The 25,071-nt window shown below is 52.4% G+C and overlaps 1 protein-coding gene across 1 annotated transcript in view; it reads right to left on the bottom strand.

Annotated features, from left to right (window-relative positions):
- The window catches only part of EPHB1 (EPH receptor B1), a 419,614-nt gene extending 395,213 nt beyond the window's left edge, over positions 1-24,401 (bottom strand). The window contains exon 1 of the mRNA XM_004762462.3: positions 23,959-24,401. Coding sequence (XP_004762519.1) covers positions 23,959-24,016 — 58 coding nt within the window. The 5' untranslated portion in view covers positions 24,017-24,401. The remainder of the gene's footprint in view (positions 1-23,958) is intronic.
- Between the last annotated feature and the right edge of the window lie 670 nt (positions 24,402-25,071).

Consider the following 25,071-nt stretch of genomic DNA (forward strand, 5'->3'; position numbering starts at 1 on the left):
GCTCTCTAAACACTGGAAGGAAGGAGGAAGGACAGGAAAGTAGTGAAGAAGGAGGGATTCTCTGAGCCCTCTCAGGTGGACAGGCCTCCCCTGGGGGCTGGGAGATTTCACCTCTGTCCCTGGCTGATACCACCACCTGCTCTCCAAACCAGCACCCTCTTCCTCACGCCGCTTCTCAGCAGGTGTCTGGGTGGGACCGCTGGAGAGAGGAAGGGATGCATCACCCCCCCGGCCGAGGGAGAAAGGAACGGGGGTGCCATCTCCTTTACTGGCATAGTTCCCCAAGTGATGGGAGGGGACAGAGTGCCCACTGGCCCTCATTGGCTTGTGATATGAGGAAGAAATAAACTAACTTGTTGGATAACACATTTGGGATCAGTTGTCACAGCAATTAGCTGACACTGGCCAGATCTGAAATTGGCACCAGGGGTGTGTCCATCTGTCCTCTGAGCTGGGCCCATCCGAGCAAGGCACAGAGCAGGAGGTAGGGGTGGCAAAAGCAGGGTAGGGAAGGAAGCCACCATCCTCCAGCCTGCCTGTCCCAGGGAAGCACCCCACAAGGGCAGAGATGAGAGGCACAGGGCTGCGGGAGAACTCGTTCTAGGACAATCACCTCATCCACAACAAGAAGCTGTGAGGGCAGTGTCTCTCCAGTCTCCAATGGGTCCAAGAGGGAGACCTGGCTTCTCCAAGCAGAGCCCACACACTATAGCCTTGAAGGAGAAGGGAAAGAAAAGAAGCATTGATCGAGTGCCTACTACATACGTGGCACTGTAGTGGGCACCAGACATAGGCTATACTGAAATCCCCATAAGGAGGTATTACTCATTCCATTTTGCAGAGGTCAAACTGACTGCCCAAGGCCCACACCTCAAGAATGGCCCAGTGAAGACGGGCACCTGCTCTCTGAGACACCCAAGGAGCACCACTCTACGTCCCTTGTGGAGTTGCGGGAGGTCAGTAAGAGGACAGGACCGCTGGCTGACCCATGAGCTGGACCTGGGCAGTGGCAGCCACACACTCCTCCCCATTCTTAAAATGTACACTCTGCCCATGTCCCCACGGTGGGAGCCATTATCAAGGACACAGCATTGGGAGAGCAATGCAGTGTTGAGGCTATCTGGATGGTATACATGTTAAGGCTTCTATGTAAGATATTTAAGATTCTGGGGGACATCTGTGTGTCTCGTGACACCTGAGAACAGCCTCATACAGAAGTTCCTTTAGTAAACCTGCCACTACCGATCTAGAGCAGTCTCCCTCTTTCTTTGGTCTCTCTGGCCTCCAAATAGGACCCAGTTTGCAAACCAAGACATGGGAAATGGGGGGTCACCCGTGGAGGCACACATCCTGCCTACGCCTGCCAGCCTGTACAAGGCACTCATGCACAAACAGGAGGCTCCAGCCCTCGAAGCACAGAGAGGAGAGAGACACATCAAATGGAAAACCCCATGTATTACAGAAATGCAAGGTGTGTTGGTGCCTACCCTATTCCCATTTCTCTGCATTCAGTGATGAGTTCATCTCTGCATTTGGCAAAACTTCCACCTGACAAAGCACTCTCCTATCTGGTATCCCACATGTATAGATCATTTCTATACTGCTCAGATGACCACTTCTACTCGTACACTGACCACTAGGCCTCTCATGGTAATCTGAAGATTGAAGCTGCCCCCACTTCCGACCTCCACCCTATTTCCAGTCAGGCTGCCCGCTCCCCTCTACTCCTTCATCCCTGATCCACTCCCTGCTCACCCTAGAACACAGTCCTGCCAGAGGGGAGGCCAGGGGTCTGGTGGGCTCCCAGGGAACCATAGCACTGTGCTCAGTAGCATGGTCAAAGCATGCTCAGGTAACCTACTGCAAGCCAAGTAAACCCACCCCACCTGGCTGTCTGCCCGTCAGGCTCTTAAAACACAGCAGCGGGGACTTCCAACCTCATTACCCAGGAGCCAGCCACAGGTGTCCCTTCCCGCGGAGTGACAAGTCAAAGGAAGGTGAAAGCAAAAATCTGTAGTCATGGGCCTGTAATCACCCAGGCGCGTGAGATAACCCCCCGCAGGCATATCCTGGTACCTGGTTACGTCTACCCTTTCTATGTCCTTCCTCTCCACATGGCTCTTAGTGGAGTCAGGGGGATGGATAACCTCACAACTCTTACCTGAACCAGGAATGGGGCAGGGAGTGGAGCGGCACTGGAGGGCCATCTGTTTGAGAAGTAGGTGGCTAGGAGCTTGGGCAGAAGATCTTGAGAGGGGGCGCCTGGGTGGCTCAGTGGGTTAAAGCCTCTGCCTTCGGCTCAGGTAACGGTCCCAGGGTCCTGGGATCGAGCCCCGCATCGGGCTCTCTGCTCAGCGGGGAGCCTGCTTCCTCCTCTCTCTCTGCCTGCCTCTCTGCCTGCTTGTGATCTCTGTCTGTCAAATAAATAAATAAAATGTTTTAAATTTAAAAAAAAAAAGAGAGAGAAGAAGATCTCGAGAGGAGCTAGACAAGGAGGAGCCCCTCTGCCTGTTACTACAACTTCCTCCTCTGGGCCAGCTGGGCTTCCCAGTTTTCCCAGCTTTTGAAGTAGCAAATCCATTACGTCACAGTTAAGGGACAAGGCAAAAAATAAAATAGCTAGATTTATTAATACACACACACACACACACACACACTCTTGATCCTTGAACCCAGAGGCAAGGAGGTCGAAGCCTGTCAGCCCCACTGGACTAAGGATGAAGAAGAGTCTCAGAGACATGATGCGACTTTCCACGTTCACCAGAAGGGAAATGTGAGCCAGTTCTCAGACCCCCAGCACCACGTCTCTCTCATGGAGGCATCCTTTCAGTCTAAGGCCAGAGAGGGACTCTGCGCTTCCCCTCCACCATGACAGAGACATAAGCGCCACCCAGCACCAATGGAAGCCACCACACCACGTGCCTCCTTCCCAGCCACACCACCCCCAGGCCTGAGAGCATTGGGGGTGGCTGGCCCTTTAAGGGATGAAGGAGCCGCACTAACTCTAGAGTTGGAGACTTACTGATATGGCTGTACTGAGAACAAGTACCAAGAGTGTACTCTCCAGTCGCCCCCAATTTCTAGGGCCATAAACTTGGCATGTCAGCAGACTGAGTGAGGCCTTCAAACATTTCTAAACTTTACTTTCTTATTCACAAAAACAGGCAGCCAGGAACAGGCCAGAGTTCAAAGATTTTATTTTGGGGATACCTGGGTGGCTCAGTCAGCTAAGCACTGCCTTCAGCTCAGGTCATGATCCCAGAGTCCTGGGATGGAGCCCTGAGTCAGGCCCTCTGCTCAGTAAGGAGTCTGCTTCCCCCTCTCCCTCTGTGAACTCTCTCTCTCTCTCTCTCTCTTTTTTGCTCTTGCTCAAATAAAATCTTTCAAAAAAATAAAGATTTTTTTCAAAAAATATTTATCCTGGTTACTGAGGGTTTGGATGTTCCCTTAAACTGTGCACACAAGATGAATGCCTCACTCTCCCCACCCTAGTCCTATCCCTATGCCTTTCCTTCCCCACAAACTGGAACTCTGGTCCGTGAGAAGTCTTAGAGACACGGGAGGAAGGGAACAATGGGCCACAGGCTCTTTCCTTGCTAATCCAGGGCTATTGGGACTTAGTCCAGACCTGCTCACCTAGGGTGACCTGGGAGATCCTGCTGCCCTGGCATGGGTTTCGGGGTCAGTGATGGCAGGCTGCTGAACATCACCCCAGCCCTCATGTCTGTGTACCAGCTTATGGAGACTTGGAGCCCTGGCCCTCTGTTTAATGGACTAGAGGAGACAGAGCCACACACCAGTAACCCACGGGCCAGACAAGGCCTGGCAGGCAGGGTAAAGGCGGGGACCTGGAGGAGGTGGCCTGGAGATGTGTTTAGATGAAAAGAAGGACACAGGAGAAATGAGGATGATAATGATTATTGCACGCTTCCAGAGGGCTGTCTCATTAATAATGCTCAGTGATCTTAACAGGTATGTGGTATCATCCCCACTGACCAGATGAATAAACTGAGGCAAGAAGAGGGTGAAGAGTTTGCCCCAGGCCAGAGATGGAGCTTAAATTCAGATCCATCTACCTCAGATGCTCTGCCAGACTACTTCAGGAAAAAAAAGATCAGCTCTATCTGACCTGGAAACAATTCTGGAAAATCTGGGTGGCAGGAGATGAAGAAACCGGGTACAGAGGATACGGTGTCCAACTCCTTCACTTAACTTTGGCAAGTTCTGAACTTTGCCCAGTCTCCATTCCCAACCTCCCCCAAAACTGCGCACTAACCAGTAAATACGGTAAAATATTAAGACTGTGGAATCTGGGTGCTGGACAAGAGACACTCACTGCACTATGACTTTGCGGTACTTTTAGAAATATTCATAATAAATTGGGGGAAAAAAAATGTCCCCAGGTCAAAACTGATATATGACCGCATCAGAAAAAGTCCCTGGCATCAAAACAGCAGACTAAAAATAGCTCCGTCAAACAGCTGCACCAACCCTCTCATGGCATTGTGAGAATATAAATTGGTTCAGCCTTTTTGGAGGGTATCCTGAAACATCCATCAAACATTTAAACAAGCCATGTATTTTTAAAAAACTTTTTTCACACAGAAAAGTTGCTTGAATAGAACAAAGAACCCCCATGTACCTTTTATCCTGATTCACCAATTTTTAACATTTGGCCAATTTTTTCTTCATTCTCTCTTTCTACACATATTTATGGTATAGTAGGATATTACATATTTCATGTATGCTACTGTGTTAGACATTACCTTCCTTATAGTACATACACACACGTTGATTATTTTGCTTGTTTATTTTCCTCCATGAGCCCTCGGAGAGGAGGGTGCATACATCAAGACAGCAAGGGTATTCTCTTCCTTGGCCGCAAAATGGTTCTCACATTTGGAACATTTAACATTGCTATGACACTTCCATATAAGAACCTCTCCCCTGATGTTGGGAGCCCATGGTCAACTGTCAATTGTCCAAATACTGTCCTTTAGAACTTTTTAAAATTTTTTTTCAATACGGGATCTAGTAAAGGATCATGCATTATATTTACTTCTTGGGTCTCCTTTGTTCTTTTAAAATCTGGAATGGCTCCTTTAAATAAATGCTCAAAGGAAGGTTTATTGGGGCACCTGGGTGGCTCAGGGGGATAAGCATCTGCCTTCAGCTCAGGTCATAAGCTTGGGGTCCTGAGATCAAGTCCCACTACTGGCTGCCTGCTCAGTGGGAAGTCTGCTTCTCCCTCCACCCCATCCCCTGCTCCCTCCACCCTCATCCTCCACCCCCCACCCCTGCTCATGTACACTTAGCACTTGCACATGCTCGCGCTCTCTTTCTCTCAAATAAATAAAATCTTTAAAAAAAAAAAAAGGGGGGGCTGCTTCCCTGACTCAGAAATTGAGAGCCTTGGACTCGACCTAGGTGGATTTGAATTTGGTCACTATGAGGCAGTTCCAAGGGGCTCTCAGGTGAAGCGCACAGACCACCCACAGAGCATGAGAGCAAAGAAAACAGCTAATGGAAAGCTGGTCCAGAGCACTGCAGGAAGCCTCTTGCTTTCCTCTAGGTGAGTCATCTAAGCAGTGTGACCCCAACCCCAAGACTCAGGATGGAAGAGTGATGCCGAGCCCTCCCTATAGGAACAGATCCTGGGTTCTCTAGAGCCAGGAGGTCCAAGACAGAAAGGCATACACCATAGAGACAGAGCTCTCTGCCAGGTCCCCACACCAGATGATGCCAGCTTTGGGCAGGACAAGTCTGGTTGGAAGGAAAATCTATGCCCTGCCTCCCCTACTACCACAAACTCTCCTTTCATTAACATTTGGCAAGGTTCTCCTCTTCTTTCAAAGTTATCCCCTCCTTCAGGAAGCCACCCTGGTTCCCCTAACCTACTCCAAACTCTCTGTCCTCTGACTCCCCACAGCACTGACTGCCTCGTTGTACCTCTGAGCACTCACCTGACCGTAACGCTACTCCAGGCACCTGCCTTTCCCTGCTAAGTACCTTCCTTTCCTCTCCCGCTGCCATGCCTCCACTTCTGCTACTTCTTGCATGATGTACTCGCCACCACTCTCCATCTCCATTATGAGAAGCCCAGTTTGCCCCTAAGATTCCTCTAGAAGCAGGCCTTACAACAGCATCTCCTCATCTGAACTATCCTCGGCACCGGGTGTCCCAGTCTTGCCTCCACAACCAGATTTTCAGGGCCTCCTCTGTTGTTATTGCTTTGGTTTGAGCTGAGTCCCTGGCTTTATGCTGTGGGGACACCAACATCAGCCTCTCCCTGAGTGTCCTATGAAGTGTAACAGAGACCCAGTCCCTCCATTCGTCCATCCATCCCTCCATAGTCACCAAGTGTCTTCTGTGTGCTCGGCCCTGGGCTGGATCCTGGGGGACCCTCCAGCCCATACTGCCCACAGCTAGAAGGGTAACAGCACCAACTGCAGCTTCGCTCTTGGGGACAAGAGGGGCTTGTGAGAAGCGATGTGAGGCCTAGCTGAGCACACCAATCCCTGGTGACACCATGGCAGGCCTCAGCATCCTTGCCACGCGTCGCCTCCCCCGCGATTACTGTGATCACCAATCATCACGCAAATCATGACAAGCCTATTGAAGCCCACACATCATCACCAGGGTTGCAAAGCCTGTGGCATCCTGAGTCTGTCACTGAAAGTTCAGAAAGGAGTAGAAAGAACCTTCCTCAGCTTGAATGCAGCACAAACCAGGACAACTGTGACACCACCCAGGGCTGGAGCAGCAGGAGCGAGGTGAGGAGAAGCCTGGGGTGCCGAGCCCTGAGAGTCTGGCCTAAGCCTGCATATGCTTTCCTGTGTAGGATCAGACCACCTTTCCTAGGATAATCACATTTTTCTTCATTAAAAAAGAAGAAGAAGAAGAAGAAAGAGGAGGAGGAGGAGGAGGAGGAAAAAATAATAAGAAAACCCTGGGGAAGCAGGGAATGAGGATTTCTGCTGATTTCTGCTGCCACCATGGACATACAGCTCCCCCTGCCATGCTGGGCAGGGGTGGTGGCACAAGTCCTTCCTTCATACATCCCCAGGAATATGGCAGAGACCCAGAGGTTAGAACTTGGGGATGACATATGGGAAATAAACATGGGGAACACAATCCTGGATCACTCAATGGTTTTCTATGGAGGCTCACCCAGGCCCATAGCAACAGTCCACTCTCCAAAGTCCTGACCCCTGTCTAGGGATGTACTTCATCCCCGATAACTGATAACCATCCTTGTGGAGAAGATCATGGCCCGTCCCAAGCCCCACTCCAGGAATAAGACCCAGCACATAACAACCTATGATCTTCTCAGCACAACACAGCAACCCAATCAGGCAGAGGTGGGGTGGCATTTCTCTGTTACCTCCAAACAACCATTCAAGTCAAAAACGGACCTGGAACAGACAACCCAACCACAAAAATGGATAAAAGATCTGAACGTCCCTTTCACCAAAGAGTATATATGACTGGCTAAGAGGCACGTGAGAAGCACATCATTCGTCAATAGAGAAATGTACATGGAAACCACAATGAGATGCCATTATGTCCCCACCAGAACAGTTAAAATTTAAAAGACTGACCACATCAGCTGTCGGTAAGGATGTGGAGCACCTGGGACTCCCACACATGGCTGGTAGGAGTGCAAGGGGCTGCAGCCACTCTGGAAAACAAATTGGTCGTCTCATAAAGTCAGACCTACACTTACCATCTTCTCCAGCAATTCCACTCCTAGGTACTTGCCCAAGAGAAATGCAAACCTATGTTTCATTCTGTGTCCACATGAAGACATGTACTCAACAGTAGCTTTATTCATAAAAGCCCAAAAATAAAAACTAGAAAAAAAATGCCCATCAACTGTTGGATGGCTGAACCAAGCATGATGCATTTGTGATGGGATGGTACTTAGCAATAAAAAGGAAGGAACCGGGGCACCTGGGTGGCTCATGGGTTAAGCCTCTGCCTTTGGCTTCAGGTCATGATCTCAGGTGCTGGGATCGAGCCCCGTCTCAGGCTCTCTGCTTGGTGGGGAGCCTGCTTCCCCCCCTCTCTCTGCCTGCCTCTCTGCCTACTTGTGATCTCTGTCAAATAAATAAAATAAAAAATCTTTAAAAATTTTTTTAAAAAGGAAGGAACCAGTGATACACCAACAATCTCAAACGCATGACGCTAAGTGAAACAAGGCAAACATTTGCTGTGATTCCATTTACATGAACTTCTAGAGAGCCAGAAATCAGCTCAGTGGTTGCTAGAGGCCAGAGGCAGAGGGAGGGGAAGGACAGTGAAGGGATGGGAGAGCACTGAGAATGGTCTGTATCACGCTGTACAGAGGCCAAAGAACCTTATTCCTTTGCCAAGTCTCAAGGGATTTATACAATTAAAGCGGGTGAATTTTATTATACATAAATCACAGCTCAAGAAAATTTATTTCTTTAAAAAGAATGGACCCAGGTGGGGATCAAGGTGTGTCTTTGTTGTGATGCACCCTGGGTGATGCACGGAAGTGCTGAATCACTATATCATCCACCTGAAGCTAATATCACACTGTATGTTAACTAACCAGAACTTAAATAAAAATCTTAAAAAAATTAAGATGAAAATTAAAAAATGGACCGACAGACTCAAAAAATGATTTTCAAATCTGGGAAACTCAGGGCTGACATTCAGAAAGTACAAGCTGACACAGCCATGCTTGTTCAGGTTCTGAAATACTTCCACCCCTACTGGTAAATCCCCACTGCCTGGGGCTTCTGGTTATATCCTTGTCTCCCAGGACCCAACAACTAAAGGTTAATCCCAGCCAGCGGGGGTCCTCCTGGATCAGCCAAGGCAGACACCCGTTCCCAGGTCAGTGACACCCAGGGTAAAAGTTAGACAGAAAAACAGATGGTGCGAAGCAGGGCTGTAACTCAGTTGAGAGCTGGCTACTTTGCTGCTGGGCTTACATCTTTTCGGTCCTGCATTCTGAACAGGGGTGAAAACAGATTCTTGGGGGATAGAGGGGAACAAAAACACTTAGATATTACAATGGTGTAAGGTCCTTCCAAAAGCCCCAGTATATAAACACATGTACAGTGTGTCTGTAGTATTAACATTTCACAGTGTCTGGAGTGCTTAAGAAAATGTCTGCAAAGACTCCGTAGAGCAGCAACAAGAAGAATGGGGCTGAGAAACAGTGGTCTAGATGCAGATCTCCATGGAGAAAGTGATGCTGCAAGGCAGAGCCCCAGCCCACGCGTGGAACTGCCACCTGCTAAGAGGACCTCTGCAGTGCCCCCTGCCCCAGGTCATCGGTAGTCAGGTGACATCCTCAATTGGATATGGGGGTATATGCGCACACTTAGAATGTGCAGGAGGGAGTGGCCACAGGAGCTCCCCTTGATCCTTCTCTCTGCAGGACACATCTTCATGGGAAAGCCAGTCGGTCACTCACTGGCCTCCTCTGAAAGCCAGGAAGCCAGCTCAACTGGCTCAGCAAACTCTCCCCAGGACCCCCCGGGGCCAACATCCAGCTAAGCCCAGGCCATCGAGGTGGCTGCAACGGAGACCACACCACGGTCTGCAGGGACCCGAGTAGAAATCCAAGCACCGCACCCCTTTCCTCCCTGATGTCCTAGCTTTCTGGAACCCGCAATGGCAGAACTGCGTGCGGCACGTTCAGGGTTTTCTGCCGTATTAAATAATGAAGACAACTTCCAGAGGAGAAGAAAATCAGCCCCGTGGCTGAGTGGCCTGCTATTGTCAAGCTCAGCCGAGCCCGAGACTCCTCGGGAATGGCTGGCTTTGTAGACTTATACATTATGACAATACCATAATTGTTCTTTCAGTCTCTTCCCGATATTTAATAACAACGTGAAGTGGGAGTCGCAAAGGTCAGCCCTAGCACAGAATGAGCTCTGTTCTCATTGTCCTTTTCTGAATAGTGTCTTCCATTTGCCAGGCTGTTCCATGCCCGTGAGCCCTGGCGGCGGAGGCCTGGAGCTGTTACAGAAACAGCACCACCTTCTCAGGGTGGGATATTCTAATTTGTTAAATGGTACAGGGTCACTGTCTGTCTGTATCTTCTGCATAAACACACACACACACATGCAGAAAGACACACACACTTGAGATATTCACGTGGGCACTTACTCTCCAGTTAAGTGAGTACTGAAATGTACTAGGACTGCAGACGAATAGAGCCGTGTAAGTGCACTAAAAAGAATTTCTTTAAACTGATCCTGAAATATCACCACCTAGGTAGCAAGGAGAGGGCGGTGGTCACTCTGCAGGAGGCAGCACATGATGGTGGGCCTGGAAGCCACAGTGCCCTGAGCTCAGGTCTGCCCCTGGCACATTCCAGGTGTCTGCTCCTCTTTGGGGAGGTCATTTGACTTTTCTGAGCCTCAGCTATCAGATCTGTAAAATGGACCTAACTCATGGCCCATCTGAAGAAGACAAGACTCACTTCATTGTTGAGATCTGGGACTCTCTCTCCTCCAAAGGCAGGTATTAAAGGAGAGTCTTCAGGAGCCAACAGGTTCCTGGGGGCACTTGGGCACCAGGGTCGCCTGCAAGCCCACGTGCTCAGTTAAGGTGAGGAGGAACCGCGTTGTAATTCCAAACCCGTGAGCTGTTGTGAGTAAGCACGTTTTGTGTCTGAGCAGGACTCGGTTTCATAATTCAGACACCGTAAAAGAGGGCAACGTAGCCCTGGTGGGTCCGTGTCAGAGAGCAGCTTTGTACCTCATCCTGAGGGTATGATAGTTGCTAAGGAACCATTGAGATGCAAATGAATTGGCAAATACTTAGCAGCAAGATATCAGAAAAGGGTGGGGAGGGGACGCTCTGAACAAGTTAGTCAGGTGAGTGAAAGGAAAATTACTTTCTTCTGATTGGAAAAAGAAAACCATGGGTTTTCATGCAGAGCAGAAGCATTGTGCTACTGTGTTAAAAAAAAAAATGAACTGTTCTTTTTCTGCTTGGCTAGGAGTAGAAGAAAGTTGGAGCCAAGAGCAGGGAACTTGGAAGGGCAAATGGAGTCCTCCTCTGATGTATTCTAAGCAGATTCCTCAAGAGAGGAAGAGACAGCTAACGTATGAGGGGAGAAGTCTACAAAGGACTCTGAAGACCCGCCATCTTTATGCGCGTCTCAGAGCCTTGACAAAAAGTACCCAGAACAAAATATTCTACTGATGTAAAATGGAAATTCCAGGTGAGACTAAGTGCAGATGGATAACGCAGGGAAATGAAGGGAAATGAGCCATCCCATTGTTCCTAGGAGGTGGCATTTCTTTCATTCTTGCTCTCCACTGGGTATACAATTCAAATGTAATTATCACCTTAAGATGTTCTGATAGCTAGGTCGGAGGCCAGAGAGCTACAGTGAGAGAGAGGGTCCCTCGCACCGTATTTTTTCAACTTGCCCCCAAGAGGAGCCCTTCTTCTTCAGAGCCTGGTTGAGATACCCTTGCCTTAAAATCACTTTGCCTTTAGCCAAACACGCTACTATTTGTCCCCTATTAGATGCTCAGGGATAGAGGGAACATCCTCATCAAGAAAGAAGCCACTTGCCCAGCCATCCTGGGTTGTTACTTTTCTCCATGACCTTCAGTTTCCCCAGCTTTTCCCAGATCTTCCACCGGGACCACCACAGACGGAGCACCACCCCCCCATCAGCCCCTCCTCTACCCATAGTCCCCATCCTTTTCTTTACTGCTCTCCATTACGTCCCATGATTCAGTTCTGCAAGAAGGTTGAATGGGTGTGGCATACCAGCACCCACCCCTGCCTCTTGTCATAGCACCCATGACTTTTTGTGGGGAGCCGGTCCTCATTTCGGGCCATGTGCTGGGGGGGGGCTGTCTGGACCAACCCTCTCCCCCCAACTCTAGAGATGGGTAGTGCATGCCTCAAGCCTGGCCATTGCATTATCCCAGTGACAGCCTGATTCCTGAGAGGGGCTTAGGGCCCAAGGAAGGCCAAGGAGACAGAAGTTCCAGGGCTTTTGCTAGGAGGAGTATTTCTGGAAGTGAGCATTTCTCGTTCTGTGGAAGTTTCCAGAGAATGTGCATTGGAGCTGCCAGTGGCCATAGGACTATCTTGCAGAAGGCCTGTCTGAGGATGAAGTCTACATAAATCATTCTGTCCATTGTCCCTTCAGATCCATTCTCTACCTTTCTCTGTTCTCTCCTGAGCCTCAGGAGACTGACCTTTCTGAACCAGGCTTCCACGCCCCCTGCCTTCTTGCTGAGTTCATCCCATGGTAAGTGCTGGCAGGAAGAGAAAATGCAGAGGTGAAGGAGTTCAGGGACTACAGCGTCCCTTCTCCAACCACGCATGATCTGGGCAGCGGATGAATTCCTCCATCTATGCCCACAGCTCCTGTCAGGGAGCCCTTGCCCATGCTACAGCTCTTGCCAGGCCCCAACAGCCTCACTCCCTTCCCTTGCCCTCCCAGCCATGGGGAGTCCTGGCTTCCCACTGTCGTTTGCCCCTAGCTGCATCTCTCCCCTCAGGGAGTCCCTTAACCCTATTCATAATTCTGTAAAGAGTCTCTTCGCTAAACTCACCTCAATCAACCCTTTGAGAGTACAGTCTGTTTTCTGCCAAGACCCTGGCTGACACAGACACAGAGCTAAGGAATGAGAAAAAAGAGACAGCCTGACACAGCCCTGGGGGCCCTAGACATCCTCATAACCAAAGTCCACTATCCAGTAATAACAAGCACCAGTCATCACCCCTTACCCTTTGCTTTCCTCCATCTTGAGTTGAACATCTCTCTCTACAACTAAAGACATGGCCAATAAAATAGGCAAAACCCTTGATGGAGAGCTGCAGATGTCCACCTTCAGGAGACAGAGAGTAAGAATAATTCAGTCTCGCTTTCTCATTCCTACCCACTCCCATCTCTATCTGACACATTTCTATCCATCCCCCAGGAGCTTCACCCTGGATCAAGAGATCTAGAGTCTCTCTCTCACACATACACACAAGCACACACACGCACATACACATGCTCCTTCCCCAAACCCTTCCCACTAGAAGTATGACCTCTATCTGGTCTCTCCTAGCAGTTGACATATAATTGTTATACCGCATCTGTCACAATCCGTCCTACGTCCTATTATCTACAGTCCGCATGGCTCTGTCTCCCCCACCAGTCTGTTAATAAGCGGCTCCTTGAAGGAACGGCTATGTCTTCTTTACCTTCAGGTTTTCAGCATCAAGTACAATGCTTCTCATGTAGATGGTCTAGGTGGTCCATAAATGTGTTCCGCATGAGTATTCATGAAACTCATGGCTCCTACGTGAAGCTGTCAGTTCTGTCTCTTTGCTCCCACTTCTCATGTCCCTCTTATAGAATCTGGGCTCTCAGGTCTGGCAGTGGCTCAGCCCTCACTTGGAAACCTGGGATGGGGCTGATCGTCCCTCAAGGGAGCCCATTCTACCTTGGTCCAGCCTGGCTGTAAAGAACACCGTAATCAAGCCAAAAATCTATCTCACATGCCAAGTAAAGCTAAGCCTGTTTGGCAAGCCCAGCCTTCACGTGCTCACAGAGAGAGGCCTTCCCTTCCCCACCTTCTTCCTCATGCCAAGCCATCCAAGCCCGCACACATCACTTTCTATCCCAACACCTTGCTTATCCCGTCATAGCACTTTCCTAAAATTCTATTCTATGTCATTTGTCGTCTTCATGACTGTCCCCCCAAGAGCTGGGACACTTCCTGTTCTGGGCATGGAGCCTAGCGCATAGCAGGAAGCTAAGAAGTATGTGTTAGATGTTGAATGAATGACATGCCATCTCTCCTCCCCCTCCCCAGCTTCTCCCTAAGTCCTCTCCCGTCTTCTTCAAACCATTCTTCTTCTGCGACTTCTGCCAGCGTATTTTGGTTATCAATTGTTGCGTAACAGACCAACCCAAAACTTGAGAGTTTCACATGGTGACAACATCTATTTTATTCACAAATCTGTGATCTGGACAGGACTCAGGGAGGACAGCCTGCCTCTTCCCACTGGGAGTCAGCAGATAGCTGGAAGGATGGGAGTTGCAACCGCCTGAAACCCCCTCGCTCTGACGTCTGGCATTTGGTGCTGGCAGTGGGCTGGGATTTAAGCTGGGGCTGGGGCACTAGAACATCTACACGTGGCCTCTCCGTGGCACCTTGGCTTCCTCACAGTATGGTGGCTGGGTCACAAAGGCAAGCATGCCAGGAGGGAGAGAGAGCCAGGCAGAGGCTGGGATCTTCTATGACCTCAGCTCCAACGTTACGTTACACAGGATCACTTCTGCCCTATTCCGTTCATTACAGTGAATAAGAAGGCCAACCCATATTTCAGGGGAGAGGAGCTGGTCTCATATTTGATAAGAAGGGCATCAAAAATTTACAGAGATGTTTTAAACTGCTGCACGAGACATGATCTCAGGTTTTCACACACTAGACACTTACTGCTGCTACCTCTGTGCCACACGCAGAGGATACCGTGCCCATTAAGATAGAGCCCCACCCTTCAGAGGCTCACAGCTCTGTGGAGTACCCTGCGAAAGCAACACGCAATGGCAGACCAGTGGGGAATGCGCTCCCACAGAGGCAGGTAGAGGCAGCTGTGCAGGGACATCGAGCCACCTAATCCAGCCTGGGGCTGGAAAGAAGTCTTCCAGGAGAAGGTGACTACAGCAGGGAATTCTAAAGAATAAGTTAGGGTTTGCCAAGGAAAGCTCAGCGAGAAATTGCAACTAAAGGTGGAACAGGCAGGTGCAGACCCAGAGGCACAGAGCACCAGAAGCTCCTTTTGGCCTCTGCACAGATGGACAAAAAGAAAACGGGACAATGCCCAGGTGTGTGTACCTGTGTAGTGCGTGTGCACATGTGCCCAGGTGGAGCAGGGGAAAAGAAAGCAGCTGAAGATGCTGCTGCTCAGAAGGACAGGAGGAAAGAATGACCGGGACTGGGAAGGGTCTTGGATTGGTCAGAAGATGCTGGAAGAGATCCACACACGCAGCAGCCAGGATAAACTGAAATACCAAGCTGTGATCTGACACCTAAGTTTGGTCTGATCAATGCCCTACACAGGTCCCTGGGCATCTGCCAAAGCTCACTGGATTTTCTGATGAGGCTGAGGCCCTCTTCCTTGCCCCAAAAGTTATAGTCTATGCTCCTCCATCCAGACCCTTTGGATGCATTGCCAAAGGAGCTGAAAGCATCCCTGGATGTCTCCTCCTCCTCCCTTGCCCAGTGAGGCTCCTCCTCTCTCTCCCCCCTCCTCCAAGCTCACCACCCAGTTCCAGCCTCAGCATCAATGAGAAAGCCAAGGGCAAAGGTCTTACCTTGATGTGTTAGAAAAACAGCAAGAGGAAAACAACAGAATAATTAACTGCAGGGCCCGCTGCTTCTCACAGATAAGGCATTTTCTCTGCTGCCACTGTCCGGTGGAGCTGCCTGCAATTATTCCCAGTCCTACTGCTCAGCCCTTTCTGCAGTCACAGCCCCAAGGGGGACCAGCCACAGGCCAATGAGACTAGCACACTGAGGGGCTGCTCTTCTTCCCATCCTCCCACATACCTCCTTCCATGCTCAAAGCTGATGCTAAATCCCAGGGTCTTCCTACAATGTCATGCTGTCTGCACCTGGCCAGGTGGGTGGGAGCAGCCAGGATTCAAGAAGAAACATAACCCCAAGCAGGACAGGACCCACAGGACAAAAGCCAGGGAGGTCCCCAAAGGTGAGCACTCTCAGCTCCCCCTTCCCCTGGAAGCTGAGCCTGTGAAGGCGGCTCCAGGAGACCCACAGTGGCCTTGCCCCCACACCCCGCTAACACCCACCACTAAAAGCCAGGCACAGGTGCGGAACTACAACCACCTAAGCAAAAGAGCTCATCAGAGTCAAGAGCTAGATGGACACACAGCAAACAAAAAACCAATAATGACCACAGTGGGGGTCTGATTGTTGGGGAGCACACAGGAAAGACAAAGCGCTTGCAGGAAAAGGCAAACTGGAAGGAAAAGAGGTTTTCTTCCGGCTGGGGGCACAGGGTCGGGGGTGGGGGGACCATTTCCAGAGAGATAAGGAAAGCCTGGCCACAGAAGCCTGAATGTGGAGACCCTAGCACTGTCTGGGACCTTTGACAGCACTTGGCAGAACAGTGAACAGCTGGTGCATAATAGATGCTCCCTGAATTAATTCCTGAATAAGCAACATTAATGGAAAAGGTGCCGACCTGGGAGGCAGAGGCCTGAAGAGTTGTCCCACTTGTCGAAACATCAGTTTGAGTCTTAGCTCTTGAGTCAGTTAACTTAACCTCTCAGAGCTTTGGCTTCCTCACCTATAAAATGGGAGAATGGATGCCTGGATATTAAGGGCATACGCAGGGACCAGCATGTGGTAAATGTACCATGGGCAGGTGGAGTTTAGTTCAGTCCTGGTCCTAGTACCACCAAGATACAGGATTTCTGGAAAAGTTCCTTCCCTTCAGGTCCGACCCCTAGTCTCAGCTCCCCAGAGCTTCTGAGAGCCCCCAGAGGCTAGTGCTAGGCTACAGCCTGGGGCCCCTGCTCCCCTCACGTGCCCCCTCCCCTCCTGGCCACCTGCCTTGCCCATTTCTCTGCTTATTATCACCTCCACTGGGGGATGGAGAAGCAGAGCAAGGAGGTTAAATTCAAATCAGTTACTTTGTCACTTGCTGTCAGGAAGCGGGAGGGGAGAGAGGAGAGCCTCTGGGCCTCAGGTGCAATCTGCAGGCAGAAATGAGTGCTGGTAATTCTCAAGAAATTTCCTACGCGTGTCCACATTGGCCCAGTTCTGCTACAGAGAACTCCAGGGGAACCTTCCATGAGGGGACAGTGCAGCCTCCCTAAGCAGTTGCTAATGGTGTGTCTGGGCTGCTGGGATTTCACCTGACCCGGAGGAACAGTTTTACAGGTGATGTAAGGGGAAACGGGTCCTTCTTCCTCGCACCCTTCTTCCCCTTTAGCAAATGGCTTGTGCTGAAGCCCTAGTCATCAGCAGGTTCTTAGAGCACAGTGAAGGGCTCCCAGACCTTCAGCTCTGGGCACTCTCTCACAGAGCTGAGGGACACTCCTTGCTGGCTGGGGAGTGACTGAGCGAGATGCCTTCTGGTGGCTGTGGAAGTGAAGCCTTCTCGCTCACTAAGCTGGAGGCAAACTGACAAGCCAGTTGCACTGAGAGACAGCTGACAGATGCTACTACGTGGGACCAGCGGGGACTGTGGTTCCAACGCTGTCTGCACCGCCCACATGGGCCTGGGCCTGCTGCTGGCCCGTGGGAGGGCCCTAGAACAGGGCCTGCTTGTGGAGGGCACCAGGTTGAGCCCCTTCTTGATGCTAGTCAAGCTCACCCTCACTCATCTCTGATGCTCCAAAACGGGGTCATGAGCCACCTCTGCAGTAACTCCACCAGCCTATGAGGAGTCCCACCCCAGCCACAATTACCCAGGGGGTCACCATGGCCCAGACAGTTCTACAGTTGTCTACTCCCCTGCTTCTAACACAGCTTCTACCCCAGGGTTTGCCCCCCACCCCCAACTCCCGCTATCTTCTCTCCCATAATGACCCCTCCTCTAGTCTGAGTCAACAACGAGAAAACTGAGGCACAAGGAGAGAAGAGGGCTAACCCTGTGTCTGGCCGCTCCCTGTGGCTTAGGTCAGGAGGAAAGCATTTTTCCATTAGCAAAGAACCAATGCCAACCCCCCAACCCCTGTGCCCCATCCTCCAGACCTCCCTGGCAAGTGTGTTCCCGTTTCCCCAATCCTCAGAGGAGCGATCAACAAAATCAGCCAGGCAGCTCAGGCATCAGGTGTCAGAGGTCTTTGATGGAGCAGGTGGCCCTGATCAGGCCAGTCAATGCCCCCTCTCCAAGCACAAACACACTCTGACCGAGAGCCCCAACTGTTGCTGAAATTGAAGTGGAAGCCACAGAAGGAGCTGAGGAATTTCTCATGTACTATTTTGCTTTTAAATATGAAATCTCTCCCAGGGTGTTACTTTATTACTATAGTAATTTCCTCAGAAGGGCAGGCATCCAATGCTCTGCTTCCCCACCACCTTTGGAGACATGGAAATCTGATAGAAATATTCAGGTTGCTTAAGTGGCTAGTGCAGAAGAGGGAGACATAAAGGGAGCTCTTCCAAGGAATGCAGACTCCTGAAATCCAGGTGGAGGGATGTGCTCTAGACTGTCAGGTGGAGACAGGTAAGGGTACCGTGTGCCCCATCCACCACCCCGGGATGCATGGGGTGCCCAGGCCCATCTCCTCTGGGGCCACTGGCCTGTAGTCATTTCTTCCTTGGGAGAGCTGGCCAGGGCAGGGAGAGGAGGAAAGACACTCTAGTCCTTCTAGATTCTTCTAGATTCTTCTAGTTCTTCTAGATTCCTAATCGGAAGGCATGAGGTGGTTCAGGTCTCCAACAGTGGTGTGTGTGTGTGTGTGTGTGTGCGTGTGTGTGTGTGTGTGTGTTTAGGGCGGGAGTAAGGGTAGGAGGTGGGAAAAAGGGGCAAGAAGGGAGCTACATGGAGACTGGTGTTCAAGTTGAAGCACTAAGATGATCTCAACACTCATTCTTCTCCCATGATCACCCAAACATGAAGTGCCCAGTAATCAATGAAGTACCCAATGGCCAATGGCTGATGAGCAGCTGGAATTCTTCCTGTCCCTGGCAGGATATGAACTTTTCTTCATGCAAAACACACAGACTTGATATAGGAAGGTGGATGGTTATGAACATAGACTCCAGAACCTGACCACCTGGGTTCAAATGCACAGCCACTTAACTAGCAGCACGACCCTAGCAAATGACTTACCTACCCTGTACCTCAGTCTTCTCATCTGAAAAATGGGAGTACGGTTGAGAACAACACCTACCTGATACAGTTGTTGTACCAATTAAGTGAATTAGCTTATGTCAAGCACCTAGAACAACACCTAGTATAAAGCGTTGGCTATCATTGGCAATTCCCAAATATACTGGTGCCAGGCTGCCTGCCTCTGAATCACTGGAGCCCTTGGTTAAAAATGCAGATGTCCAGGCCATTCTGATGTAGCCAGTGCAAAAGGGAGCCAGACTACCCAGGATTTCTGACCGTAGGCTAGCTGAGAACCACCCTCTGAGCAGCGGGGGTTTGCAAGAAGCACCTATATCAGGATCTTCAAGGAGACCAGAAGCCAATTTTCAGAGTCCCTTCAGACCTGAACTTTGAGGGTGAGCACCCAGGAGTCTATAACAAATTGCTTAGTTGCCATGAGGCTTCCTGTAGCCTGAGAACCACTGCCCAAGATGATCCTCCCCTCTTCTGGCTTTTAAAATTGCTTCCACCCTTTGCTCACGCGGGCACACACTTTGCTCCTGAATCTGAGTGTTAGTAGAACCTCTTAGAGACTAGCTATACATGATACAGTTGATGGTTTTGATTCAATAATAAGAAAGTGTCTTTGACTTTAATAGCACCTTAATTTTAAACAGGTATGGGTATGTTCTCACAACATATATGACCTGTCCAACTTCTAAGGTTGGAACAGGTAAGCACCACAACACACTGTACCGAGAAAGACACTCAGCCAGGGGACTAGGAGATTTCCCCAAACCATAGAGTGGGCAGATGAAGATTCCAGGTGGAGGCCCCTGCTTCACAATCCAGCCATCTGTCTTCACCTCATGCAGACCTCAGCCCCATCCTCATAGCCAGACCTCATTCCCGGCCCTGCACCTCCTTCCACTACCCCAAGTCCACAAAATTCAGTCAACCAGAGAATAGGTAGTGTCTGGTAAAGGGGACCCAGAGGAAAGGGTCATAGCACTGTCCTGAGCTTCCTGGCACCACCCTTCCTCTTTGGTCCAATCTGTTTTATCGAAGATTCCTTCTAGATGGGTAAAATTGTAAAGGATGCCATCTCATGTCTCTGCCTCATGGGCTTTTCCCAAAGCTCAGCTTGGTAAATAGGATCCGTACTGGTGAGGGGCCAGGGCAGGGGCTCTGAGAGTTAGGTCTAGGTCTGCACAAGTCAACAGAAGGCTGCAGAGACTGGGGCAGGGTACTCTGGGGCCCAGTAGGCCTTCCTCACGCTCCTGGGTACCACAGGTGGCAACTCTGCTCTGTCGACCCAGAAGGTTCGAGCTGGGGCTGGGTCCCACCTCCACAGCTATGTGCCCTGCCAAGAATTTTCTCAAGCAATTACCCAGAGCTGTAATGCCCTATCTCACCAGCATTCCCTTCACCGGCTTGAGGGGTCCCTCAGCAAACACTGAGTAATAGCCACCTTTCCATGATGCACAGAAAATAAAATCACCTAATAGGATTTCCTCAAATTTACTTTTCTCTCCCAGACATTTTTTTAAATCTTTGGCGCCTGCTACCGCTGGTAGGCTCAGGCACACTTACGGATGCCTACAACAGATGCACACACAGCAAAGAAATAGTCGCATAAAATGCAGAAACGGCCAATCAGTGCCTACCAGCAGCCTGTGGCAGACACACAGGTTGAGGCTGGGGGTTTTTCACCACGAACTTGTAATGGAGATTTAAGCCTGTATGGTGTAACTCAGTGCCCTTGCATTTTAAGGTGGCGGATGCCACAAAGGGGCACAGTAACTGAGGCTTGTATCTATGCATCAGCAACCTCTCCCGTGAACCCAGTGTTTGTCAAACCCCAAGAAATCTACCACCACATCAAATGTACCAGAGTGTTCAAGGATGGCAAGCCCAGGGCTTCACTCCCAGCCACACCTAAGCGCAGGTCTCCTGGGGGTGCTCTGGCCAGCCAGTGTCCGGACACTGAGGCCACCTGCAGGTACATGGTCATTCGTGGATGCCAGGGGGCTGGGAGAATGCTATAAGCTTTCAGTGATGCCGGAAGGCTGCCACCCAGAAGGCCAACACGCTTAGTCCACTATGAGGGTGGGGTGTCTACTGCCAGCCCCACATGTCCCACGGCTGCAGAAACACCTCGAAAGAAGCCCAGGCCTCCAGACCCTGTTTGGAAGAGCACAGGCCAGACGGAAGCTCAGAGAATGCAGATGGTGGCCTTCCCTCATAGACCTCACCAGCCCATTCTGAGCAAGCTCCCAGACCCAGTGTGAAAAGACACCGGCTCGTCTGGAGACTTACAGGCCTGGCTCTGTGTCCAGAAGGCCAGAGGATATCAGCATCCCTGCCTCCCAAACTGCCCCATTCACCCCCTGAAAACAGACCTTAAAAGCCCCAGAAAGCCTTCTCCCTGCAATGGCACCTCTCTCCCTACAAGCCCGAGCCACTGGCTGGAAATGGGGAAGGGGAGGAAAGGGGTGCTCGTTTTCAGTGCGGGTTTCTCACACCCCGTGTCAACTAGACCCTTCCTTCCTTCCGCCCAGGCAGAGGGTCTCATAGGGGCCTGCCTGTCTGGCCAAGGGTCCCCAGCTGGCCCACGGCTTCCACTGTCCCTTTGTTCCTGCCCTGGCCAGGGCTGAGGACATGCCTGGTCTTAGAGCTGCTGTCCCTGGGCCACAAGGCCCTAGAGCAATTCCACCAGATCCCCCACCACCCAAGGGAAAGAAGACAGACTCCTTAAGGGGCCAAAGGAGCAAAGAGAGGCGCCGCTAGCCACAGCAGAGTTTGGGAGGGATCCACTGTCTGTGTAGGCAGTTCATTGATCCACTTTTCTGATAATTATTCCTCACTCATCACAAACCAAATGACGCTGGCCCCAGCCCAGCCAGGCAGGCGGGAAGGCGGCTCCGTGTGTGAAGAGGAGAAAATGAACCTGCCTGTGTTCCTTGGAGGAGAGATGGGAGTGAATGGTGTGTACTATCCCTGTGCACTGAGCAGGGACGATGGGGCTGCTTTAATATTCTGCTGAATGTGGCGTTTCTTTTAACCCTTGCTGGAGAGATTTCCAGCCTAGAGACTCAGTTACTAGCAAAGTTTCTGGGGCTGTGCGGAGAGAAGGACACAACTCCCACAACGTGAGCCACTCCAGGTGGCCCAGTGACAGGGCCCACATACAGGGTTGGGTGTGCCGGCACAAGGGCACCCTCCCTCGGGCAGCTCCAGCCCAGCACACACAGAGAGCTAACGAAGAAGAGGTCTCAGAAGGAAACTACCCGCATCCAGACACCTGGTGTGTTGCCACACACTTGCTCTCCCAACAGTTTTGCTCGCATGCACGTGCCCTCCTTCATCAATGGAGACCCAGTGCCAAGAGCAGGTTCCCAAAGTGAGCACCCGTCTGCTTTCAGTCCCACCCCGCTGGCGGGCGCGAACAGCGGCCGGTAGGACCTGCCGCCCCAGCGTGACAAAGTCCAGCCTTGCCTGGCCCGTTGCTCATGCTCGCTCACCAAGGTTCTCTTGTCTGCTTTGGAAGTGTACAGCGCTGTGCCCGTCCCATCTCACCTGCTCCCGCCCTTGCCCCTACGGAAGTCAAACCCGACCGGCCAGCTCTGCTCTGGGGTGTCTGTCTCCCGCGCTCCACCCCGCTCTTGTCCCCGCACGTCCCCAAATGCAACCCCTCCGCACAAAGACCAGCAGCCAGAAGGGCAGCGGGAGGCAGACAAAAAAAAAAAAAAAAAAATGCTCAGAAAAGCAAGTGAGAGCTTTCTAGGCGTTCATCGTCGCACCCCGGGGCCGTCACCAGAACGAACACTGGACGGAGCGGTCTTCCCTACACCGGGAAGGAATCAGCCCCGCCCCGGGATCCCGAATGCCCCAGTTTGGCTGGAGAAGGGCAGCGCTTTCCGGAGGGGTCAGTGGCGCTGGACCACGGTATCCGCGGTGGGGGCGTTTCCCCCGGACAACCGGTAACAGCTTGGCGAGGGACGGGCACCCTGGCCGAAGGACCCTCTAGTTGGCAACGCGGCGCGGGCGCCGGGTCCCTCGGTGGAGTTTCAGCCCGCCAGCTCCCGAGAAGCGCTGCCGCCAGCCGGGCCGCGGCGGCTCACCGCCCCCGACAGTTGCTTTCACCTCGACAACTCCGCTCGGCTCCCGGACCGAGAGCAGCGTTCGCAGGAGGGGTTGCAGCCCGCGCTCTGCAGCGGGGAGCGGGGGTGGGGGAGGCGCGGGGGGCGGGGAGCGGGGCAGGGATTTCCCACAGGGATTCGCGGGCTCAGCGGAGCGCGGGTGCTCCCGGCTGCGCCCCGCGCGGTGCCCGCGGGGCGCGCTGGCCCGGCCGCTGCCCGAGGCTCAGCCAAGGCTAAGTAGCAGGGGGAGTGTCACTGCCCGTCGTCTCCCAACCCGCGAGTCTCCCTTCCCGGGCGAAGGCGATGCCGGGCGAGTTTCGGCCACACACATCACCCACCCACCGCATCCCCGTTCCCAGGCTTAAGAGGCGACAAAGGTGTCCGCCTCGCCCCGACTTGACCCAGGAAAGCTGCAGCTCCACAGGCTCCGGGACCACCGAGGGTACGGCAGTGAACTCAGCCCCTCTCGGCAGCCACTTTCGGGGCATCGGGGCAGAGTTCCTCTGGTCTCAGCGCTCGGCGCTAGCCCGCGGAGCCCAGAGTACCGGAGCCCGTGGAGCCGGAGCTGAGGAAAAGAGGAAAAGGAGAGGTGGCACATGGCCACCTACGCGCATCCGTGGCCAGGACAGGAGGGGACCCGATAGGCGTCCGCACTCCAGGGGCTGGAGAGCCCGAGAAGCCCCTTGGTCCCCAAAGCCCGGCGCCCCTAGAGCTTAGGAGCCTGCACCGCAATGCAGCGGGCTCCGCGCTCCCGGAGCCAAGCCGAGGCTGCGGGAGACCCGAGCTGCCCGGGAGCGCCGGGGCGCGGGAGGGCCGGGGGCTCCGCGAACTGGCTGGGGGCGCTGGGAGCCAGCCGGGGGGCGCGCCAGGGGTGCCGCCCCAGCCTCACGCTCCGCCGCGGCCGGGGCTCCCCAACAGCCGTGCCCCCGGGTCGCGGGAGGCGGACGCCTTGAAGCCGCCAGAGCAGCCCGGGGATGCAGGCTCCAGCCGCCAACTTGCTCCGCGGAGGCTACGTTACCTTCCATCGCGGCCACTGCGGATGCCAGGAGGAGCAGCAGCAGGCAATCCGGGGCCATCGCCGGCCGGCGGCCCCCGGGCCGAGCCCAAGCAGAGGCGGCCGCGCGGGGAGGGCGCCGCGTCCCGGGGCGCCGCTGCACTCCCCGCCGGTGGCTTCTCCGTATCCTTTCGCGCTCTCGCTGGGACCGGACTCCCCGGAGCGCGGCGTGGGCGTGGGCGGGAGTGTGCGCGCGTGGGGCGGTGCGGGCGCGCGTGGGTGTGGGTGTGCATGTGTGTGTGTGTGTTTATGGGAGAGGTGGGTGTGTGCGTGCGCGTGTATGTGAGAGAGAGGGCGAAGGAGTGTGAGCTGGGGAGAGCGCGCGAGTGTGTGTGCGTCCTGGTGTCACATTGCGAGCTACAGCGGAGCCTACGAAAGGACAGAGCCGGCCAGACTGACGGGGGAGGGAGCGGGATCCCCCACCATCAGCTCTCTCTCCACCCCTAACACCTCCTGTCCAATCAAGGAATCAAACCTGCAAAATTCCCCCGTCCAATCAGGCGCGAGCACCTCCTTACACAGGCATTGTTAGTTTAAGAAAAACTTTTGCTTGCTAGGCTGTGCGGGAGGGCTTGGAAGGCGCTAGGAGGGGTCCGGGCTCCCCCTCGTGGTGCTCTCGGAGAAGCGCACGGGCCTGCCCTGCTCCCCTTGCGGGGACCTAGGGATACTAGTGAAGCAGTCAGTTCAGGCTCATACCCTTCCTTACAGCCCACCGGGACTCGGTGAGCTTTAAGTGATCATTTCTCCTCTTATTTCATCTTAACGACACATACCCTGGCTACCCATAATAGCGCAACTGGAAAGGACACCCTACCGCTCCTATTCATAGCTCTTCACCTTCTAATAGGGTATGTCTTTTATTAATTCTGTTTAATGTGGGTCTCTCCTTATTAGAACAGAGAGGGTCTCCTTTCTTGGGATTCGTGTGTGTTTTGCTCACTACAGAAAGTCCAGTGCTTAGAACAGTGCCAGGCCCGTAGAAGGTGATAGCATGTATCTGTTGAATGAATGAATGAATGAATGAGGTTCAGAGAAGGTGTGAGCAGGGCCCTGGATATGCTTTCTGCCCAACTCCTT

This window comes from Mustela putorius, unplaced genomic scaffold (genome assembly GCF_011764305.1).
Source record: "Mustela putorius furo isolate JIRA1106 unplaced genomic scaffold, ASM1176430v1.1 tig00003834_pilon_pilon_pilon, whole genome shotgun sequence".
NCBI classification, from domain to species: domain Eukaryota; kingdom Metazoa; phylum Chordata; class Mammalia; order Carnivora; family Mustelidae; genus Mustela; species Mustela putorius.